Consider the following 22,116-nt stretch of genomic DNA (forward strand, 5'->3'; position numbering starts at 1 on the left):
GTTGTAAGTCCAGGATTGCATAAACATTAATTTTTTCTATTTTGGGATTAGCTGCTTTCAAATACAAAATTATTTAATCACTGAATTGTGTTTCAGATTGAGAAAGCTGTATATAGTATTGCTTTAGCCATTCAATAGCAACGTTGTAACAGTGGTTTGGTGATGGTTTTTTTTTGGTTGGATGCTTTATAAAGTTATGTCAAGAACCCTCCTGTATCCGTAACAGCACTGTGGACTTCTTGCATCTGGGATTTATGGGGGTTATCGCAAAAAACGTTAAGAAAGCTATTGCCTGGGATTTCTGCAGTAGCTTTGGTTCTTATATTTTTAGTTTGCTAGAGAGAGAGGATGGAAGAGCAGTGTATAAGATCAGAATTAGATGCAGATTATCTGCCTAATATGCTTTTCTCATTAGCACAAATAATATGAATACCGTTTGGAGAACAAACGGATTACAGAAAAAGAAACGAAAACGTACAGATCCCGAGCATTTGGGAAGCATGACACTGATGTATTTGTGTAACCTTTTCATGAAGAGCAATGCTGAAGTCAGAGGATTTTGATTTCCTTCATTAAAAGCTTATTAAATGAAGAAATAGGACAGTCGTCGCTTTGCTTCAGTAGTTGGGGGTCACAGAGGCGGGCCTGATCTCCTCAGGATATTAATGCCTGCTTTCAGCCGGGGGAAATGAGCCGTCGCTTGAGTTAGCTGCAGCTTTATGTGCTCGTCACTAGGGATCCCCATATGTCCTGGGATCTGCAGCCGTCGGAAATGGCAGCAGGGAGCAGAGGGCTCTCATTGCTATTCATGACAGGTAACTCAGCTCAGTCTGCCCAGAGCAAGTCTGTTTAATGTTGATCAGCTGTCCATCTGATAAACCGAATTGATATGGACATTTCCTCCAAGGGCTGCCCTGACAATGACAGCAGGAGCATCGGGATGTCTTGTTAGTCTTTTTCTCCAAGCTTGAAATTTTATTAACCCTTCATTAGAGCTGAGCCAGGCGTGATTACAGTACTGCGGCTGTAGGTTGTGTGTGTTCCTCCCTTGCCTCTCTGAAAAACAGCATCAACCTTCAATTTTGTGGTCTACATGGAGAATGGCTAGCTGTTTTGCTTTCAGATTGTTTTTCTCTGCATGGAGCAAAAATTGTGAATTATAAAGGCAGGTTTTAAAACAGCTTAGTTCTTTTGTGTGTGACAAAATACATTGGGGGCCTCTGTTTATCTTCTCCCCCCAGCTCATCTACCTTTTGCATGCCTGCCCAGGCTGTGTGGCTCTACCAGCTCTTCTCCTTTGCTAATTGGCACAGTCACTGGCCTGAAACAGTTGCTGCTGGGGCTCCTCACAAGTCAGATATATTTGGGGCAGAAGGTTACTTTAATATTATCTGGGGAAGGTGCAACACATCTTCACTGTCCAGAGGAAACAACATTAATTTACTCAGTATTCAATCATAGAATCATAGAATGGTTGGGGTTCGAAGGGACCTTAAAGATCATCTAGTTCCAGCCCCTCTGCCATAGGCAGGGGCACCTTTCCACTAGAAGGTCCCTACACATCTGATATCCAGAGGTTCAATTTCCATTAATTTGTGCAAGCCATATTGTGCTGGCACTGAGGCAGAATCTAACTTGAGTGTGTATGAGCAGGTACATGCACGTGTGAATGTATGGAGCAGTTCGGTTACTCAATGAATCAGTATTGGCCGCTTTTGAATAAGCACAGGGAGCGTAACGTGCCTTTGTACTATGCTGCAATTTTTTTGAACTTTAAGGCCTTTTAGTCATCTGTCTGGTTGAGGGCATGCATTGCATTTTTGCTTGTATATGAAGTCTCCATGATATAAAGGGAACTGCTTGAGCCAGAAAAGATACGAATGTGGTGAAGATTTCATAAGAGGAAGGCTTGTGTGTATCTACGTTTGCAGTGTTAAGAGGATGCTCCAGTGAATTGTGGGAGGAGGAGAGGAGAGGGCTGTGCTAATGACTCTTTTCATGCCTTTTCCAAAAAAATGAAAATAGAGGTCAAGTCTCTATGGGATAACCTCTGCTTCTCGCAGGGATTTGAAACCCTAAATTCAGAATGTAGCACACTGTGTGTTGGAATAAGAATTGATTTGTAAACCTGTCCAAATAAAATTGGGTCTGCCCCTTTGCTGGACAATCAATCACCTTTGCTTCTTCTGACTAAAACAACCAGTGAAATATCATTAGTACACAGTTTTAAAATGTTCAGCTGTTTCTCCTCTCCCCCTTGCGCCTCCCCCCGCCTTGGTTTTATAGAACTGCAAGGTATCCTGTTATTCATTTAACTCTAATTTGAGCAGCCATTGACTGCAGCATTCTTACGGTGTTCGGATGGGCTTGCTCGCGACTCCCCTGCCGATACATCCTTTGTTCCTTCCCATCAGTACTTTCTGCTTGGCATTTTCCTCATGTCTGTGTCCCTCAAGCTTCTAGAAGACAAAACAAAAAAAAGAAAGGACCATGAGGACTGTATTGATTACTTAGCTTTGTTTTGTGAAAGAATTCGAACAAAGGGCAGCGTTCCTCCAAGTGGAACCGGTGGTACCCGTGGCTTACCTGGAAATACTTAGCGATGGTTCTCTGTGCTTAACACCTCCTGGTTGTGGCTTCTAGAAGTACGTAGAAGAGCTACATGATAATTCATAAAAATCTCTGTTTAGCACATGTAGTTGTTTGGGTTTTTTTTTCCCCTCCTAAGAATCTATATTTTATTCATAGCATCAAAAATAGTTGTACCTTTTCTTCGCTTTCAGTCAAAGAAGTCTGGCCGAGATCACAGAACTGATCCACACTGCCTTCCTGGTGCATCGTGGCATAGTGAATATTGGTGAGCTCAAGTCCTGCGACGGTCCGCTGAAGGATATGCAGTTTGGAAATAAAATGGCTGTTTTGAGTGGAGATTTTCTTCTAGCAAATGCTTGCACAAGCCTTGCGCAGTTGCAGAATACCAAGGTAAAAAGAAAAAAATTCTTCTACTGCCAGAGCAAGTAACTATTAGTGACTGTTCCAAAAGAGAGGGCCTTTAAAAAATAAGCAGTTATGGTATGTGTGTATATATGGAGCATCCTTTAAAAATCAGCATACTTACATTGTAACTGTAGATGGATTCACAGGCGGCTGCTGCTGCTGTGAATGTGTTTGCCATTGTCCTATAGAATTACTGTGGTGAGGCCTTTAGTATACATTCTAAAGCACTGTAGTATTGGATGAGGGGTTATTTTGATGAATTTAACGTATATGTGGTGGCATCCTCATGGCATGTTGGACTACACCACCCCTGGCATGCTGCCAGCTGAAGACATATTTGGTTTGTTGTTTTATTACCTTGTGCTTTGTGAAAGGTTTGTCTGTCTTATGGAATTCTTGGGCAAAAAGGCTTCATTTCTTTGTCTACACAGCACTCAGGTGACTTTTTAGTCTTAATAAAATTATTTTATAAGGCATTTGTATGCCCCTGAGTATTGGATTGCCCTATTAACGTGGATGTACTGGCTTCTAAAGGGCAGCTGCAATCCAGCTGCTCAGCCAAGCTGTTTGAAACTTTACAGGGAAATGTTTTTCATGAAAAACAAATTGTATATGTATATATGTGATCTTAGAAAATGAGACTGATGGAGACCTTAAGAGATCATCTCTCTAGTTGGTTCTTTTCCTCAGACAGGATCAGCTACACCAAATCATTCTTGACATGTGTTTGTCTAGCTTGTTCTTAAAACCTCCCATGGTGGAGGGAGAGTCCTGGGCATCCCTGTGCCAGTCCCTAACCACGTGTGTGGCTGGAGAGTTTAATGTGCTGTTCTAGTGGTAACAGAAAACAATTCTTTTTTGCAGGGATACTTTTATATGTCTGAAGATTGCTGCCGTATCATAATGTAAAATAAATGTTTGTCATGCATGCAGTTGTCAATAATCAACATAGTTTCAATCCTGAGCTTAAGGAGTCTATTGTTTTTTAGATTCTCATGCTAAAGCTCCTCGTGATGGTAGTTGAGTATTTCAGTACCGCTTTGATCATGAGTGTGACAGTTTCTCTCAAAAGTGGTGTCATTTTGTAGTATAGAGCTGAGATTCAAGAGAAGAGACAGAAAATTAGATGTCAATCTGCTGGAATAGTGAATTAAGCCATTATGGTGATAACTGGTAGTACGTATTAAAAAAAAAAGTTTTAAATAATGTAAAATTTTAGTCATACCATAACCAAAATGGGGTGCAATTGATTTTATTAATTATTGTTGATTTGTATCTGTTCATGGTTTTTTTTAGCACTGTGTAAAATTGTCAAGACAGACCAAAGGATTTAACCCTACGTCAATTTTTTGTTTCAACATAAGAGGAAACTTTTATAAAATGTAGCACCTATTACTTTGCATTCAGTACATCATTAAGTATTGCAGCAGCAATGTATAATCCCTAAAGACTTGCCAGGAAACAAGCCTACAGTGAAATGAAGCACAAGTGCAAAGAAATACTTTTTTTTTTTTAAAGCAACCATTATACTGCATGTCGGAAAAATCTGCCAAAACATTTTAGCACTTTTTTTTCATTTTTCTGACATCTAAATACTTTCATAGCTTCTACATACGATAAGTGGGATGCCATTATGGAAACTGATTGACTTAGTAAATTATTCTTTTTCATACGTCTAACCCTACTAGCAAAGTTAGAAAAATTGAAGTACAAACTATAGAAATCTCTTGACAGGTGCAATGATTTAAACATACTGTATTTATTCTTTTGTAAATGATGACTTTTCAAATCTGGCATCTGTTTTTCAGCAGTGTGAAATAACTGTGACTTTTTTCCTCATAATGTTTTGTTTTCTTTGATGTAAAAAGTAAGAACCACAGTGCTCCTTCCTTGCTGGCATTTATTTGGTAGCTCAGCAAATTGGCTAATGAAGTGAGCAGCATTATATCATACGTGGTACTGACCATGGTAGGCTATCACCTCCATAGACATGCATAGCTGTTGTATAGACTAGAATTTAAACTAAAAGGGGTTTTAACATTGACTGAAACCACTGCTACCAAGATAATTTTATTGTGCTGTTAAACTCTTGTCTGAGCTTATGTATGATGCATTTATCTCTGTGCTTCTCTCGGGGCTAACAATTAGATGTGAAATTCTGTATTCATAATGAAATGCAGAGCTATTTTATAATTGCCAAGGGTAAAATTAGCAAAGTCAATTATTTTCCCTTAGGCTTTTCCCTGTAGATATTAAAAGGCTGCAAGGTAATTGCCTTAGGTAACACTTTGATTTTTAAATAACATTAAATATAGGAATTGTTGTTGTTAATTCGTAGTAATTTTCCTCTTCTTGCTACTGTTGTAGAATATAACTGTAATGGTGTTAACAAGATTCAAGGCTCAGGGTTTGTGTTTTTTGGGGTTTCTTTTAAACTAGTGCTCATACTTTTCATATATTTGCTAAAGTTATGCAAAAGAAGGGCTGGGGGTTGTTTTTTTTTTAATATCTGAGGTACAAGGAGTCTAGATTTCTTGAAATGTCAGTTAGGAAGCCTCCTGTTAGAATACTTCATAATAGCACAACTGCAGAATTTATCTAAAATTTTGGTTTTTGAACAATAATTCAGAAGAAAGCATTCTCATTTTCTACTTTGTGAAATTATGAGACATTAATTATGATTACAAAGTTGGTATTGACTGAGGCTTAAAATGGAGTACTGAAGGGCAGATGCAACTGCATGCTACATTTTTTGTAATCATGGCAAAGTCCTACTTTTCAGATAATAACTGTTTAAAATTAACAGTAATTCTTCAAAAAACTTCTACATCTACAAAGCATTAGGTTGGTCAGATCACATGTATTTTCAACTCTTTTGTACATTCATGTTAACTTTTTGATCACCTTATATAAACTATCCTTTTTTTTGGTCTACTTTGTATTTTGGATGGTGGCTTTTCTTGGCCTGCTGATTGCAGTGATAAATTATATTGTTGATTGAAGATAATACAGATATAACCTTACTTCAGAACTGCATCCTGTAGTAGATTGGACATTGCTAATCCATGGATGTTATAAGGGAATTGACCCCCAAAAGGAATTGGGTTGGGATCTTTTAGTATTTGGTGTATCAGCAGTGGGTTGAGGAATGGTGAGCCTTTGACAAGGAAGGGCATGATTGGTTTTTGCTGCTTAAACACCACACTAATGCCTGGTAATGTGCTGATTTATTGGATTGGGGTGTGTTTATATGGGATGATGGGGTTATTTTGATAGGTCTTCTCATTTTGAGGTTGCAGTGTTTTGATACTAGGATTGTGATAAGATATTTGTAAAAGTTGTCATAAACATGTAGATGTGGGAGAGATGGAAAAGTAAATTATGTTTTCCTAACAAAATAAGGTACCTCTCAGCTATCTTGTGGGATATGTGACCATATGCAGTTTTAAATAAATATGTGAATAAATTATTAAGGAATGTAAAAGGATATGTTTAAGGGTTAGTTCTTTGTTGCCATCTAAAGGTAATATATCTTTAACATTTGTTATCATGGGAGCATGGGAACTTCACATTAAATATGGGAAGTTCCTTCTAAATATGAGAAAAAACTTCTTTATTTTGAGGGTGACAGAGCACTGGAACAGGCTGCCCAGGGAGGTTGTGGAGTCTCCTTCTCTGGAGATATTCAAAACCCGCCTGGACACGACCCTGTGCAAGATGTTCTAGGGGAACCTGCTTTGGCAGAGGGTTGGACAAGATGATCTCCAGGGGTCCCTTCCAACCCCAACCATTCTGTGATTCTGTGATTCTGTCTCACTTTGCCTAGCCAAGGATGCGGGGATGAAAGTGCTAACAGCAAGTTTTGTTGCATTGAAAGTGCTTCTTTGACTGAGGTAGCAAAAAGTGTTAGTTTTGTCTTTGATTTCTGCTTAAGTAACTTTCGCTTCCTGTAATATTTTTAGGGTGGAGTTCAGATGCAAATGTAGCAAAAGTAGGAAGCATTAATTGGCATTTTTGTCACCTGTCAGCCAGATACATGATATGGACATTTTAGCACAAGTGATGTGTAAATATTGACCACGATATTATCAAATAATGTGCTTTTTCAGGGTATATCACAGATAAGTTGAAGAAACTTGTTGCAGCATTAAAGCTGGAGCCTTCTAGAGCATCTGAATCATCAGTTGTCTTATGAAACTATGGAGAGGGGGCATAAAAGATGCAGTTGTGACCGGTTCTGATCCTCCCCCACTCCAAAGACAGTGATCCATAAAACTTCTGAAGGATGAAATGATGCATTTTAGTACAATGCCTACTGTAATGTGCTGATGACTAAAGAAAATGATAGAATAATCTGTAAATTCGTGGCTTGCAACTCCATAAACTGATAGGAAGGCGTCCATTTGTATTTAAAAAAACCCACAAACAAACCAACCAACCAAACCCAAACCACCAGTAAACAACATATCCAAAACAAAAAATGAAAAGCCCTAAAAGAGAAGGAAAAAAAAAAGAAAGCCTAGCCCAAAACCCTGAAAGACATGTAATGGTAGTGTTCTCTATAGTTCCTACTGAAATCTTAAAAATTACTCTGTTTTTCCCCACTGTAATTCAGTGAGCTCTTCTTGGAATGATTAAACTGTTCACAGAAGCACTTCAAAATCTGCAGCCTGAAAACCTGGAATTGAATTTAAGAATCTTGTCTGTCAATGCAGAGCTCTGCCAGAAGACCACATTATAGAGCATTGTTTTATTAAGCATTATTTCTTTATAAATAAACAGTAGCACAGATGTAGTACTTATATAGTGGATGCATTTCCTTATGTTAAGTTTATGTATTCCTAAAGGCATAAATGTGTTGTTTACAAAATAGGCCTTGTGTTTGCATAAACATCAACAAGTTATTCATGTAAGTCTTCTTAAGTCTTCCTGTTGCAACAATCTTGAATGTACACTGTGCTTCATAAAAGAACTGTTTATCTTGAACTATAGTTTCTACTTCTGTTGCATCAGTTGTGGTCCTATGGGGAAGGCTGAGTTTTGAACTTGAGCAACTTGGTTCCTTACTGATCAGTGAAGGATATAGAGAGTATCCCCTTTCTGGAATTATGCCAGTTGCCCTTTCGATGTAAATTGACGTTTTTGAGAATTGACAGACAAGTCAGCTAGAATCTACAATTTTAATTTTTAAATGTCATTTAAGAAAGGTAGTACTTGTATCAGGCTTTTTCTTTTCCTATATGATGTCAAGAGAAGAACATAAACTTTTCAAAAAATATTTTAAGTATTAAAACAATGAAAAATCATGGATTGGCTAAAGAAATGATTCCCAGGATCAGTGGCAGTTTTCTGGTCCTCTCTTCAAAACTGAAAACCTATTCTAAAGAACATGAAGAATGCATACCATCAAGAATCCTGTAAGAAATATCCTTTTTAAAAGGAAATGTCTTGTTGACTATGTAAAGGCAGCCATTAGCAGCCACTGACTTGTAATAGGTCCAAATTACTGTCCCTCAGAACAGCGTTTTTCATTTTGTTTGAGGAGAGTAGAAGCTGCTTCTTGGTAAACGTAGTTGTAAGATGAGTTGTTTTCAGAGCAATGAAAGTTATTTTGAAAGAGCTACTCTTCATTGTTTATTTCTTGTAAAATATAATGTAAATATACTTAGAGGGTATTTATGGTTAAGATTCTCTCCCCGATAAGACCCTTAATCTGAATTTTCCTTCTGAGATTCATTAGCTCTATAGAATCATAGAACTGTTTTGGTTGGAAAGGACCTTTAAGATCATCAAGTCCAACCATTTTAACCTATCACTGCCAAGTCCACCACTAAACCATGTCCCTAAGCACCACATCTACACGTCTTTTCAATACTTCCAGGGATGGTGACTCCATCACTTCCCTGGGCAGCCTGTTCCAATGCTTGACAACCCTTTCGGTGAAGAAGTTTTTTGTGATATCCAATCTAAACTTCCCCTGGCGCAACTTGAGGCAGTTTCCTCTCATCCTATAATTTGTTACTTGGGAGAAGAGATCAGCACCCACCCCGCTACAACCTCCTTTCAGGTAGTTGTAGAGAGTGATAAGGTGTCCCCTCAGCCTCCTTTTCTCCAAACTAAACAACCCCAGTTCCCTCAGCTGCTCCTCATAAGACTTGTGCTTTAGACCCTTCACCAGCTTTGTTGCCCTTCTTTGGACTTGGCTTCAGAACCTCAATGTCTTTCTTGTAGTGAGGGGCCCAAAACTGAACACAGTATTTGAGGTATGGCCTCACCAGTGCCAAGTACAGGGGGAGTACATCATTATGATTCGTATGTAATTATGGATCAATTCTTAAGAAAATTTGTTTTAATAATTATTTTTAGGGTGCACCAAAATTTACTAATTTGCATCCATTTCTGAGAGGTAAGTTTGGTTTTAGTTTACCGTAAAGTGAAACATAAGAGGTTGCAATTCAAACAAACTTTATGTCTATTTAATGGACATTTATTGGTTTTTCTGCCCAATGTTCTCAAACACTTGATTTTTAATAAGAAGATTTTGTTACTAAAGTTTTGTTGACAGTCATGTGAAGTTCCTTTGGTAGCAAAAAGGCACTCTTTATAATAGCTGATGAAAGTATTTAAGCATTAGGGAAAAAAAAATCCTGTATGTTAAAGATAAAAGATGAAAATCTGTTGGAATCAGTACTTGGTAATCAAATTTTTCCCACACTACTGCCTTAAAACTTTTGTCTAGGGTTTCTGCTGTCATTAGTGGTAACAGTTCTTGTGATGATGGTGATAAAATTGTAGAATGATGCTAGTGAATCTCCAGATTACTGCATTGTGCTCTTCCCATTGCCCCTTTCTGTGCTTGTGTCAGTGGAACAGTTCCTTAGCAAGTGCATCATTTGCCTTTGTTTTCAAGAAATAAATTTATAGCGCCTAAAATAACACCTGAGCAAATGTAGCATTCAGTTTTCTGAATCTTTTATAGATTTTTTTTTTCTATTTCACTTTTGCTGTCTATAATTGGTAATATAATTAAATATTTGTAAAATTTCATTATCTTAATGGCTGCGGTTGTATGTTTGAAAAGTAATCTTTTAGAGAAGTTAAATTAGAGGATTACATGACACAGCTTATTAATTTATTAATTAATTGAAATTCTAAAAATTAGACTTAATCTGTAATTGTGGTAATAGGTTAGAAAGAGTGTCGTTTTTGATGTCTAAGAGTTCTATTGCATTGCAGTGAATGTTGGTTTTGAGATTACAACCACTTAACTTTGTTTTGATTTCTAATCGGTGCATTCCTTAAGTAGGTCTATCCTTTACCTTAGTGGTCTTTTGCACCTGTACTGGTTTTTAAAGCTAATGCTTATGTTAAGCTTTCCCAAAGCTAGACTCCGCTGGGGTTAGTATAGGTCTGTATTGAAAGAGTTTATTTTTCTGTAATTCTTGACTATGGCACTGTTGGAAAATTTTACGTTTAGATTTCAGTCTGTTTTCTGTCCTCCCGCTTCTGCATGAAAAAATAGTTTTAAAAAAAGAAAAATATAGGAAAAAAGAGTGATTTCTGCCACTTCCCCTATGGACGTGTGACTTATAACCAGTGCCTTGTAGCAGAATGACTGCTGCAGAACATGGAAGGACTGAGACTGAGACTGATATCACAATACGTAGTCAGAGGTATCACTGTGAATCATCAAGTCTAAGATTGAAGCTCTTTCCCAAAAATATACTGCAAGAGTATTTTGAAAGTATTAAGGCATGGAGCTATCGAGAACAGAATTGTGAGTGTTTGAGATTCTGTCTCAATGCTACATTGACTGAGCAAGTAACAGTCTCGGGAAAAAGTTATCCGCTGAGTTCTGATGACTTCTCAGTAGACTACTAAAGATTTTCATATTGGTTTGCACAAAGTCCATTTAATGTTCTTGCCTCTGAGTTGTTTCACTAACGATTTCCTCAACTTGGATCTGAATTTGCTGTCCTCATAGTAGCATAGTAGCTTCTCTGCTCTGCCCAGCAGGCCAAAGTCAGTGTTTACTGCTTGAGTTCCTGAACCGAATACCTGTCGTTATTCCAGGTAAATATTGCCCTTCTCAGAGGTAAATCACACAGCTACTTCTAACATGTGGTTAAGTAAGTAGTTATTTTTCTGATAGAACTCCTGTATGCCTCATTCTAATTAAGAGAATGGTCTGGAAAAAACTAATATGCTATCTATACATGAAAAAAGAGGGCTTTTAAGAGATGACTGTTGAGCATCAATGAAGAAGAAAGTGAAAACTGATTTGAAGAAACTGAAAAAGAAGCTGATTTTCTTGAGAGGAAAGTCAGAGGTCATTCAAGATCTCAACATAATTGCTACACCTGGGAAATACGTTCTGGATAGTTGGGGTAGCAGTGTCTGTCCCTCAGTTGTTTGGTCCCTTAATGTATGACACTGAATTGGCTGTTGTCTAGGGGTGAAGACAAACGGCTTAGGAGTCAAAAATATTTTCAGGCTTTGAGATATATATATATATATATATATATGCGCGCATATCGTGTATGTGTACATGTATGTGTGTGTATATATATATCTATAAAAATCAATTTCATGGAATGTTAAGGCCAAATTATGGGAGAAGGGGTTTTATTATATTTTTTTAAAAGGCGAACCCCCTCACTTTTCAAAGAAGAAATTGCCTTTCAAAGATTTGAGGCAAACATTAAAAAGTGGCTATATTTGATATTTCCTTAACTGTTAACAAGAAGCTGTATCCAAGATGTTGATTCCTGCCAGAATATGTAGGAAATGGATATTCAAAAGAAAACAAAATTTATGCTAAGAAATTGAAGTAATGAAAACTCGTGGGTATGTGATGTTTTATTCTGCATGAGACGCACACTGTAAAATAGAACTCTCGAGCCAGCAGTTCTGCTACTTCATTCACCACCTACTTAGAATAGGTATTGCCACTGTCCAGGTTTCTTGAAGCAGAGATCTTCATTACAGCTCTTTCTTTCACAGCCATGAATAATCATCACGGGGGAATTCATTGCTAAATAGCTTTAGCTCATACACAAATTATAAAATGAAAATGAATTTTCATGAAGTTGCAGAAGGTGATGTCCTTTGCGATATTTGCGATGCCAACTTTATTCTTTTTATAGCTGAAACAGTGGAAGATCACAAGTTCTGTTTTCTTGGCTTTATTTAAAGTCTGTTTCTTAAAGATAGTAAGATTCATATTGAGAGTGCATAGTAGAATAAAAAACAATCAAATCTGTTTCTGGTGAAATACTGTCTTAGCAATATTATCTCAAACAGACTTTTTTTTTTTTTTGAGTGAGGACTTAATACATATTAACATCCATCTTTGGGTGGGTGGAATTTTGGGACGTGTTTGGTTCTAGAGGTGGTCTTTCATGACAAGGTGGTTAATAAACAACTTTGCAGAAAGACTGGAGGTCACAGTGGTTAGTATATAGTCAACTGTCCACCTGGAGTACAACTGCAACAGAGAATACACTTTTTGAAACTGCATATAGTTTTTTTGTGATGATTCAGTTGCAATTCAAAGCTGTTAGCAATAGTGATAACAATCTAAAATTTGTCTGGATGGCCTTTCTTAGTCTCCCAAGAACTTAACTGTTTGTAGAAGGGAAATCTCTTCCCAGTTCAATCAGAAAACTTAACCGTTCCCTGAGAGAGTATTTGTCACCAGCTTTGTAGCCTTGGTTTTAACATTTCAAAGATGAGAAAAGTTATTGTTACTGGTGATGCTGGTGTGAGTATGCAAAATCAGCTGTTGTCCTCCTCCACCAGATGCTGGTATCACAGAATGGTTGAGGTTGGAAGGGACTTCTAGAGATCATCTAATCCAAACACCCTGCTCAAGCAGGGTCAGCTAGAGCAGGTTGCACAGGACCATGTCCAGATGGCTTTTAAATATCTCCACAGATTGAGACTTCACAACCCCTTTGGGCAGCCTCTTCTATTGTTTAATGCCCTCACAGTAAAGTGTTTTCATGTGTCCAGATGGAATTTCATGTTTTAATTTGTGCCCATTGCTTCATCCTGTCAGTGGGCACCACTGAGAAGAACTTGGCTCCCTCTTCTTCGTTCCTTCCCAGCAGGTTTTATACACATTGTACTACTAGGAGAGGTTAAAATATATGTGTCTTGTAAATAGGATGATAGATTATGTATCCTCCCCTCTTTTTGCACTGTTGTAAAGCTCATCTTTAAAATGAACCTTCCCAGGGTCAAATTTTTAGTAAAAGTGCCTTTACTTCTGGAATGACTTCAGTGCAATAATATAGTGCATAAAATTATGGCCGTAATGTAGATGAGTTAATTGTGTTTTTAAACAAAACATTGAGGTATTTGACATCTTGTTGGCCAGCAAGAAGACTGAATCTTTGGATGGACTGGAACTGGTTGTTAATATTAGTGTTTTGAATTTCAGCAGCCTTTCACTTGGAGTCTAGAATCTGATTGCTGCTACTCCTGGTACAGCAGTTTGTTGATTTGCTAGATTAATAAACATCTACGGCTTCATTTAGTTGATTCCATCTGTCAGATGCTAAATGGTATTACTTCTGATTCACATTTATTCAGATAGTCTGTGCAAAATAGTTAATACCACTTGCAGGTATAATTTCTGTCAAATCGGAGCTGATCAGATTTTTTTTTTTATTCCGTTTAATCTGCAATTCATTTGTGAACATATCCCAGTTTAATGGTTGTCTGCACCAGTATGGCTGGGAATAGTGTTTTATAGCCACGTTCTTCTGCGTCATTTATTGATGAGGAGGGTTTATAGCTGCAGAACCCTGTAGTCACAATACCTTCTTTGTTCACTGTTTTATATAGAAGAAAGATGTGTAATGAAATTACCCCATCCAGAACGGTCAAGCAGAAGAAATCACTTCTCTAACCTGAGTCACTCATCAACAGTTGTTTGAGTGCTTTAGTGCAAAGATCTGCATTGGATCTGCAAAGGTATTGATATACTGTGTAAGGTACCACGTGGAGATAGAGAACGGAAAACAATATTTCTCCTGTTGGTTATATTATTGTTAGGGAAAATGACTGAATTATGCACTAAAAGTCCTTATAGTAGTGAAAACCCCTTCTGTGGATAGTGTTGCATCAGCATAAAAAGGGTAACTTAACTCTATTGAAAATCCTTAAGGTAGACTGACCTTAAGGCAGGTATTTGACAATACTAACAATATTCAAATTGACTGCTGCAGATTAGTTTGAAGGATTTTTTTTACGTCTAGGAAGTACCTTTTCATCAAGTAGTGGGTTTGGGCGACGTTTTTACATTGCACATCGTGTTTTGCTACTAATTCATTAACGGAGTGAAGAAAACCATAAATGTGTTTTCGAAGAGCATTTAAAACCTTCTAGAAAGCAAATCACTGTGAGGAGTCCTTTCTGTGTATTTCAACTAAGAGAGGGACAGCTTCAAAAAATAATAAAGCTCAAGATTATTTCAAATAGTAAATCCAATAGGATTCAATAAACATTACATTAAAAAAAATTCTGTAGGCTGGCACACTTAGTTACCTGTATGACTAATGATGTTTGAGGAGATTGCCAGGAAAGAAAATTGAATTCCAGTGTTCTTGGAACTCCTTAGAGTTTTTGTTTCCCCCCCCCCACACACACTTTTTTTTTAGGTATTACTGAACAATCAAAATCCAATTTGAGCTGTTTACCGAGTTCCATCTTTAGCTTCCTAGTGTTGCAATGTTTCTGTGTCAAATGCAGGAGTATATTTAATTTTAAGAACTTTCTGTGTAATTTTTAAGTGTGGAAATATTTCCAAAAATTAAGACTTATTTGGGGAGGGAAGTCAAATGCAAGTTGAGGGAACTTTTATCTGTATATTTAATGTTTCCTGACTCTCTAATTTTCTTCTTTACTGGTATGGAGAAGTCTTGCTACATTTTCAAGTCTACGCATCAGCAGTAAGGAGTAGGGTCTGTCATAGCAGATGTGTGAGGAAGGGGTATTGTTTCAACACTAAGAAAGGAAGGAATTACTTGTGGTCCTTCTTGAAAGGAATTTGGCAAAGCTAAAGAATTTTGTCAAATAGAAATTGGGAAAGATGAGGAACAAAGTTATATCCGTTGCTGTGTTCTTCCTAGTGCTATTTCCTGTCTTCCCACAAGAGCTTCATCCTTCCTTGATGTTCCCCTTGAAAATATCTGGTGGAGTCTGCGGAGACACTGTATTACTACTCTGAAATAGAGTGATCTGTGTAATCAATTCCATTTCAGCTGCTGAATTTAAAATAAAACCACCACACATTGAGTGGAGCTCAAATTCATTCCTTTTTTTAACCTAGAATGAAAAACAGGAAAAAAATACATATGTAGTGTTATGTTGCAGTGAACTTTAAACAAAATATTTCGAAGACAAGTAAAGGGAACAAAGTGCTTGAGTTGCTAAACTGATGGCAGCAATGTCTTCTTTTCATCCAGGGTGTTTAGAAATCTCGTGAAGGATGAGTGGGGCCCAGAATCCATTTTTTTTACTGTGCTTGAAGGAGTCTGAATCGTATCTTCTAACTTGGAAGAAAGTGTTCTACCAAAATGTCTTATATTTTGTGATTACCCTACAGTCCTTCTAGCTTTAAAGTTTCACTTTAAATAAAATACACAGCTTTTTTTTATAGACAGAGCTGTATTTCCCAAGGCGGTCAACTGCAAGCAAGAACCGGGCTGCTGTACCCGTGACAGTGAATGCATGGCCCTATTCTGTGTCGTCACATATGCAGAATGCTTTGGGAATTCTGAACCCTGAATTATCTTATAGATGGGTCCTTAGTAAACTACCTGAAAGATTTAGTCTGATTTCTGGAAAAGGAAGGAGGAAAGTCAATGTGTGGTTGGTTGAACGTCCTGAGTAATTTTCTGAACCGCTAAGAAAATTACCACTGTTCTATTTCTCCAATCAATATTTAGAAAATCTGAGCTTGAGAAACTAGACTCAAAGTAAATGTGAAGAACCTTGAAGGACTAAAGCTGTGCATTTTTGACAAATAAGTTACCAGAAAAGGGCGAATTAAGTTTCACCTAACTTCTGATCTTCAAACCTACAGAGCTCTTCTGTCATTGAAACGTAGCACAGGCTTCTGGACTATTTCATATTTGCATAAATCGGAGAGGTCAGAGCATCAGTTCTGTCTTGCTGTGGAATCAGCAGTCATGTGCTTGTGTCCAGAATTTACATCATGTTATACACTTAGTCTGCCTAAAAAGTAGGAGAGATTTTAGCTTTAACAATCCATCTCTTCCCTGTGTTCATTGTAAATTGATGGCCTTTGTGTTGACCTTTTAAAAGCAAAAGAGACCACATCTCTACAAAAGGTGTTGGAGTAGTACCTCCTTAGGAAAAGAAAAAACCCAAACCCTTGCAGAACATGTGTTTAAAGGGCTTGAAAATATTTGCATGAGCTTTTACTTGTCAGCTGCAGAGTGGAAAATGAAAAATAGAGTGGAAGTTTGTTTTATTTCAATATGATGTTACTCCTGCTCATCCCAAGTATGTAAGAGGGACCAGGCTCCTCAAAAATGTGTAGAGGAGTGGAAAAATAGTGGGAAGGGAGATTATGAATAGGCTGCCTTTGGTCTATTCTGAGTCGCTGCTGTTTTCAAGCACTAATTCTGGCAGTTCTTTCTTTGCTTTCCCCATCTTTGAACTTGTTTAAAATAGAGCTCAACCTTCAAATCAGAAGAGAAGAAAAGCAGTTGGGAGCACTTGATTTTTCGTCTACCTTTCCTACTCTTCAAACTTGCTTCTCAGAAATGTCGTCAAGTGGAACAGGGCACTGGTCAAAGCAGAAAGGCACCGATGAGAATAGAGACAACTTGGATACTGTTTTCTCCTCTTCCACTGTCATGCTGCATGATTTTGGGGAAAAATCTGTTCCCTGTCACTGTGTTCCCCTTACATAAAACAGGAGGAAATAAGTTTTACAGTAGATGTTGATTGCTTTCCATTTTCTGATGAAAAGTGCTGCATAAGAACTAGTCAGTGTATTATTGGCTGTGTGAATACTACTGAATCTGTAATAATTTTTCTTCCTCTATGTCAGTTTGGGATACAGAGGAAAATTACCTGGTTTCCTCATTTTTCATTGCTTTCCCCAGTGCTCAGGACCCCAGGCCACTGATGTTATGCAGCAGATGCTTTTCATAGATCGGATTAAGGGCTGATGAAGTAACAGAGCCTCATGCAAGCATCCCACTGTGCTCTTGAAACTGAAATTTCATTCCCGGTAGTGATCTATATGGCCTTGCATTTACCTTAGAAAAATAATATTTAAACAAAAAAAAAGGAGATATTTGGAAAGAAGGGAGGTAATATTAATACTAAATTTTTGCTAACATATAGTGTTCAATATGTCACTAAAGGCCTAATGGTATTTAATATAAGGATTCTTCTAATTAGTGGATGTATAATTCTCCTAAGACGTTCTATAAACTATAAGAGGAAGAGGTACAATTGTTCACAAATGTTTCACCAAGATTGTTTTAAGTCAGTTAAAATTGCCTTTGAGAGTAGAGTTGCACTAAAAAGCGAGAGGAGAGATGGAAAAAAGAAACCCCAAAACAGGGTCCTGCTCAGTCTAGAGTTTCAGGCGAGAGAGGAAAAGGTCTAGTTATCCAGAGCCAGATGCATTGTTAAAAGTTCATACTATCACTTTGACATTTAGAGTAGGACTCAGTGTCTTTGTAAATTCCTCTTCGTATTACCAGTGTAGGTCTCTGAGCTCAAACCATTTCACAAACCATAACATTTTTTAGTGAGTGATTGATCTGTATTATGTGTCCTAGCCATCAGAAGAATCTTGGGATGTTGCTTGTATAAACTGTAATACAATCTGATCCTGGGCATTTAGTTACAGACTTTCATAGACCTATTGGCGATACTCAATCCTCCTGGATTTGGGAATAGGGCTTATCTGATACCTTAAAAAAAAGGGGGGGGGGGTAGAAAAAAAAGGGGGGGTGGGAAGACCCTTATTTTCTCTGTTCCCCACTTAAATAACTCAACACATCTGGTAACACTGTAGGATCATTGTCCTTTCAGTTCTTCTGCAGCTCATATTGCTACAATATTTCTTCGGTATTGAGTTTCCTAAAGGGCAATGTGATTTTTTTTTTTTCCAGGCTGTTTTTATAGGTCTTGCAAATTAACCCATATGCATTGCAAGAAAAAACATGACTTTAAATCAGCACCATTTCTAAAGTTAGCGCTTGCTCTGTGTATATGAATATGTATATGAACCAGTGTTTAAAAAAAAGAAAACACACAACCTTTTTGCTAGTACTCAAAACTAGCATACAAATGTGGTTTTATTATCAAATAAAGTACACCTAAATGTTAAAATACCTTTCTGTTAGGGGTTTTATCATTTGACTTCTTGTCTTCACTTACAAGAATGATAAAAATTGAAACTAAATCTTTTAATTCAATAAGAACTATGTTGAATTTTAGGAAGTAAAAAGAGGAATCAGATATAGGCTCATATGCATAGGAAATTAAACGTTCAAGAAATTAAAACTTTGTGAGCAACTAAAGGGGTAGCCTTAAGGTGTGCTTACTTGAAATGCCTGCATTTAATTTTACAATAAATCGTGAGTGTTTTGTTCCAATTAACACAGTTCATGTGCACGAGTTTAAATTGTACAGTAGTTCCAGGGAGACCGTGGACTGCTTGTTTTACATTCTGGATCAAGTTCAGATTTTTAGGCTTCGCTTGAATAAAATAAAAAGTCTGAACCCTGAAGATAATACAGATTGATAAATCTGATTTAAACATTCCCGTGTTGCAGACTTTCGGTGTATGTGGTACAGCTGAGCCTCAGGCCATGCACTAAATACATCCACAGTGCATTCCCAGGGCACTCGAATACCAAATGATCACATTTGAAAGGTTACCTTTCTATGGATTCTGACTTTTCTGTATTAGCCACAAAGATTAGAATTTTAACAGCTCCCAATGAGAGGTATTGTGAAGTATTTACTTGGCAGGAAAAAAAAACAAAACAAAACAAAACAAAGCCCAGATGAGGTACTGTCTCATATTCATGAACTGGGATTTATTAGTTCGGTGAACGTCCTTGTGAGAATACACTCCATAGTTCACACTTCAGGAAAAAAAAAAAAAGAAGTCTTGTTTTCATTTGTATTAACTTAAAACTTTGATAGAAGAGTTAGTGTAGCAGAGGCTTTAGCAGAGAGACGGGATCATGCTTGTGCAGAATATATCCCAGTAAATCCTGCAGTCTTTCACAACTAGCCTTCTGCAAGGAAAGTTATGATCGTTTATCTCTGGAAATCTGGCAGTAGCTTTGTTAGTAAGTTTGGTGATAATTAGAGATGTAAGGCTTTTTCTCCTTTTCTTTTACAGGTTGTGGAACTCATTTCAAGTGCTATTGGTGACTTAGTTCAAGGTGTATATTATGAAAACTCAAAATTATCTGAGGTAAGAATTTCAGTAGTTTTACATACCCAAGAAGTTTGGTGATATTAATGTGTGACTACAATAAATGTGATGACTTTCTAATCTGTTTAAAAGCAGGAGGGAGAGGGAGGAAGAGAATTAGCTGTAGTCCCAGTGAGTTTCAGCAGTAACATTGTTGTGACACCTGTGAACTCTCATGGAAGTTTCTAGAAATGCTCAAGGAGGGACTATTTTATTTCTGTGAGTGCTTAATAAAATAATATCATGTGTTATTACCAGGGGCTGTAGACATGTCTTACTTATGGGCTTTGCAAACACTTCCAGAGGTTTCTAGTCAAGGTTCTGTGTGAGGCATTTATTACAATATTGTCAACATCATTAATATTTACATGTTAAATCTCTCATTCCCAAGCCCAAAGATGTTTACAAAATGCTTCATCCCAGACTTCTATCAGGTCCTTTCTTCTTCTGAGTGTTCACCTTTTGATAGTTTAAACATCAGTTTTGTCCTGAAGCGGTAGGAGGGTAGAACTGTACTCTTCTCCACCAAAAGTCACCTTGCACACATTGCAGGAGTCGACATGGGCAAAGGCAGCGGCTGCCAGCATTTCACACCAAATGATCTTATATTTCTTCAATGGCAGTTACAGACGTACTGTGTTATTGTTCGGCAAGAACTGTAATGAAAATTGGTCAAATTAGATCTAGGTATTTTTGTCTTTACTAGAATTCTTAAGGCAACTTGTAGAGACACTTCGTGAAGTAGGCTTTCTTGGGCAGGATGTTGGAGCAAAAAAGAGTTCTTTCTTTCATTTGCTATGACTGTATCTTAACACATGCAAAAAACGGTAATTTAAAGTTGCCATGACTTCTACAGGCTTTATGATAGCAAGTTCTCACTGTATGGGAATGATGAGCAGTGTGTATATGGAATATCTATCTTGAAATCCACAGAGGTAGATAGATTTAGCAACGTTGTCTCATGTGCCTAGTTTGCCTCAGAGACCTGCATCTTAATGTTCAGTAGGTGAAATGGCTTGAAGATTGCAGAAATATATGAATTCATTTGTATTTGTTGTGTATTTAGATTGCAGCTCTGGTTTACTGTTGTCGTGTTGTAGTATGTAGCAAAATTAATACCATAGTGGAAGCCCTGATCACATGGGTTACCACTACAGGAGATACCTGCACTGGTGGCTGTGCACCAGCCAAACCACAGTGGGTGAGCAGAGACTATCAAGCTGTGGAAGTGCCGTCAGCTAACTGTGGCTGGTCCCTGGAGGGAGGGTGCTGCTGCACCCAGTGACTCCATTGGTCAGTATCTGTCTCTCCTGCTCTACAGCAGCAAAGGCATCACTAAAACTAACCTCATTTGAGCTTATCCCTCTCATTTTGTTTGAAACAAGTTAGGTAAGTGGCGATCACGCTGATGAGCTGAGCTCTTCCCTTGGAGGAAGGAGAGCCTCTAGCAGGAAAGCGATAATGGCATGCTCAGAAGATGCCTGGGGCCGCGGGCTCGCCAGGCAGCGTGGCAGAGATGACCTGTGCAGAACCATCCTCTGGCACCTCTCAGGAGGGGACCTTGGATGGAAGCGTGGCAGCGATGCGATGTTGGGAACTTGGCGGTCCTTCTGCACCTGCTGTGTTAACCCGTGGATAAACAGACTGCAGCCTTCAGGGTTGCTCCAAACTACTGTGCTCAGGGTTATATGTTAAAATAGATGATGGTTTTGAGATTTTTGCAAAGAATGTTTAAAATTTTATTTTCCATATTCAAGCAGGTTTCTAAATACAAGTAGATCCTAGATATATTTTTAAAAGCAACTGCTCTTTTGTGTGTAGAAATAAAGCTCTACAAGTTAATCTCAGCAATGAAACTGCATTTTATTTTAACCATGGCCTCTGTATGAATGAGAAATTTTGTGGACTCTTGGGTTCCTGCCACTGCAGAAGGTCTTAATCTTCTTTTTCTTACTCTTTCTGTTTATTTTCTGTTGCGTTACTGAAGCACTCCACATGTGTAGGTTGCAAGGGAAGTGTGAGATAAACTAAGCACAGCTGCATGATGCTTACCCTGCCCTGGCCCAATTACAAATAGCAAAGACTTGTTTTGTTTCAGTGATTTTTTTTTCTGTCTAAGGAGAGTTGAAAGTACAGTATACCCTTCCTAAGGGGAACCCAATTAACTCAAAACACAATTAGTATGGTGGCGTAATAGACACTGAAAATTACATGACAGTTTAGTCTTTATAATGGGTAGCGCATGGCTTCTGATGAGACCTAGAACAAGCAAGTGTGGGATCTACTTTAGTGGTTTTTTTCTCTTGTCCTCTGAGAAATTTGGTTCCATGCTGTGTGTGAGACATATCCCTGCTGCTTTCCTCGCACTGTTCTTCTGAGGCAGTGTCCCATTCGTGTCCTGAACATCTCTTTAGCAAACATTGCCAAATGGACTAGGTCAGTTGTTGGTCTGTCTTATTTGTATCCTTTGTGCGTCTTCCATCCATCCTTAATTGCAATTTAACTGAAACAAAAATGTGAACTATGTTTCCTAAAGGTAAGACAAATGCTTTAATCTACTCTGTGACCAAATCTCAAATGTCAAACTTCATTTCTTTTTGAGAGTAGGGCACAGGGATGTTAGTAATGGTATT

At 37.8% G+C, this 22,116-nt stretch overlaps 1 protein-coding gene across 3 annotated transcripts in view; it reads left to right on the plus strand.

The window, feature by feature from the left end:
* PDSS2 (decaprenyl diphosphate synthase subunit 2) overlaps positions 1–22,116 on the plus strand; it is a 134,620-nt gene that overhangs the window by 83,569 nt on the left and 28,935 nt on the right. For all 3 annotated transcript variants that reach the window (XM_068399977.1, XM_068399992.1, XM_068399983.1), the window contains exons 3-4: positions 2,784–2,982; positions 19,409–19,483. In XM_068399977.1, the coding sequence (XP_068256078.1) occupies positions 2,784–2,982; positions 19,409–19,483 (274 nt within the window). The remainder of the gene's footprint in view (positions 1–2,783; positions 2,983–19,408; positions 19,484–22,116) is intronic.

Source organism: Nyctibius grandis, chromosome 1 (assembly GCF_013368605.1).
Source record: "Nyctibius grandis isolate bNycGra1 chromosome 1, bNycGra1.pri, whole genome shotgun sequence".
Classification (NCBI taxonomy): domain Eukaryota; kingdom Metazoa; phylum Chordata; class Aves; order Nyctibiiformes; family Nyctibiidae; genus Nyctibius; species Nyctibius grandis.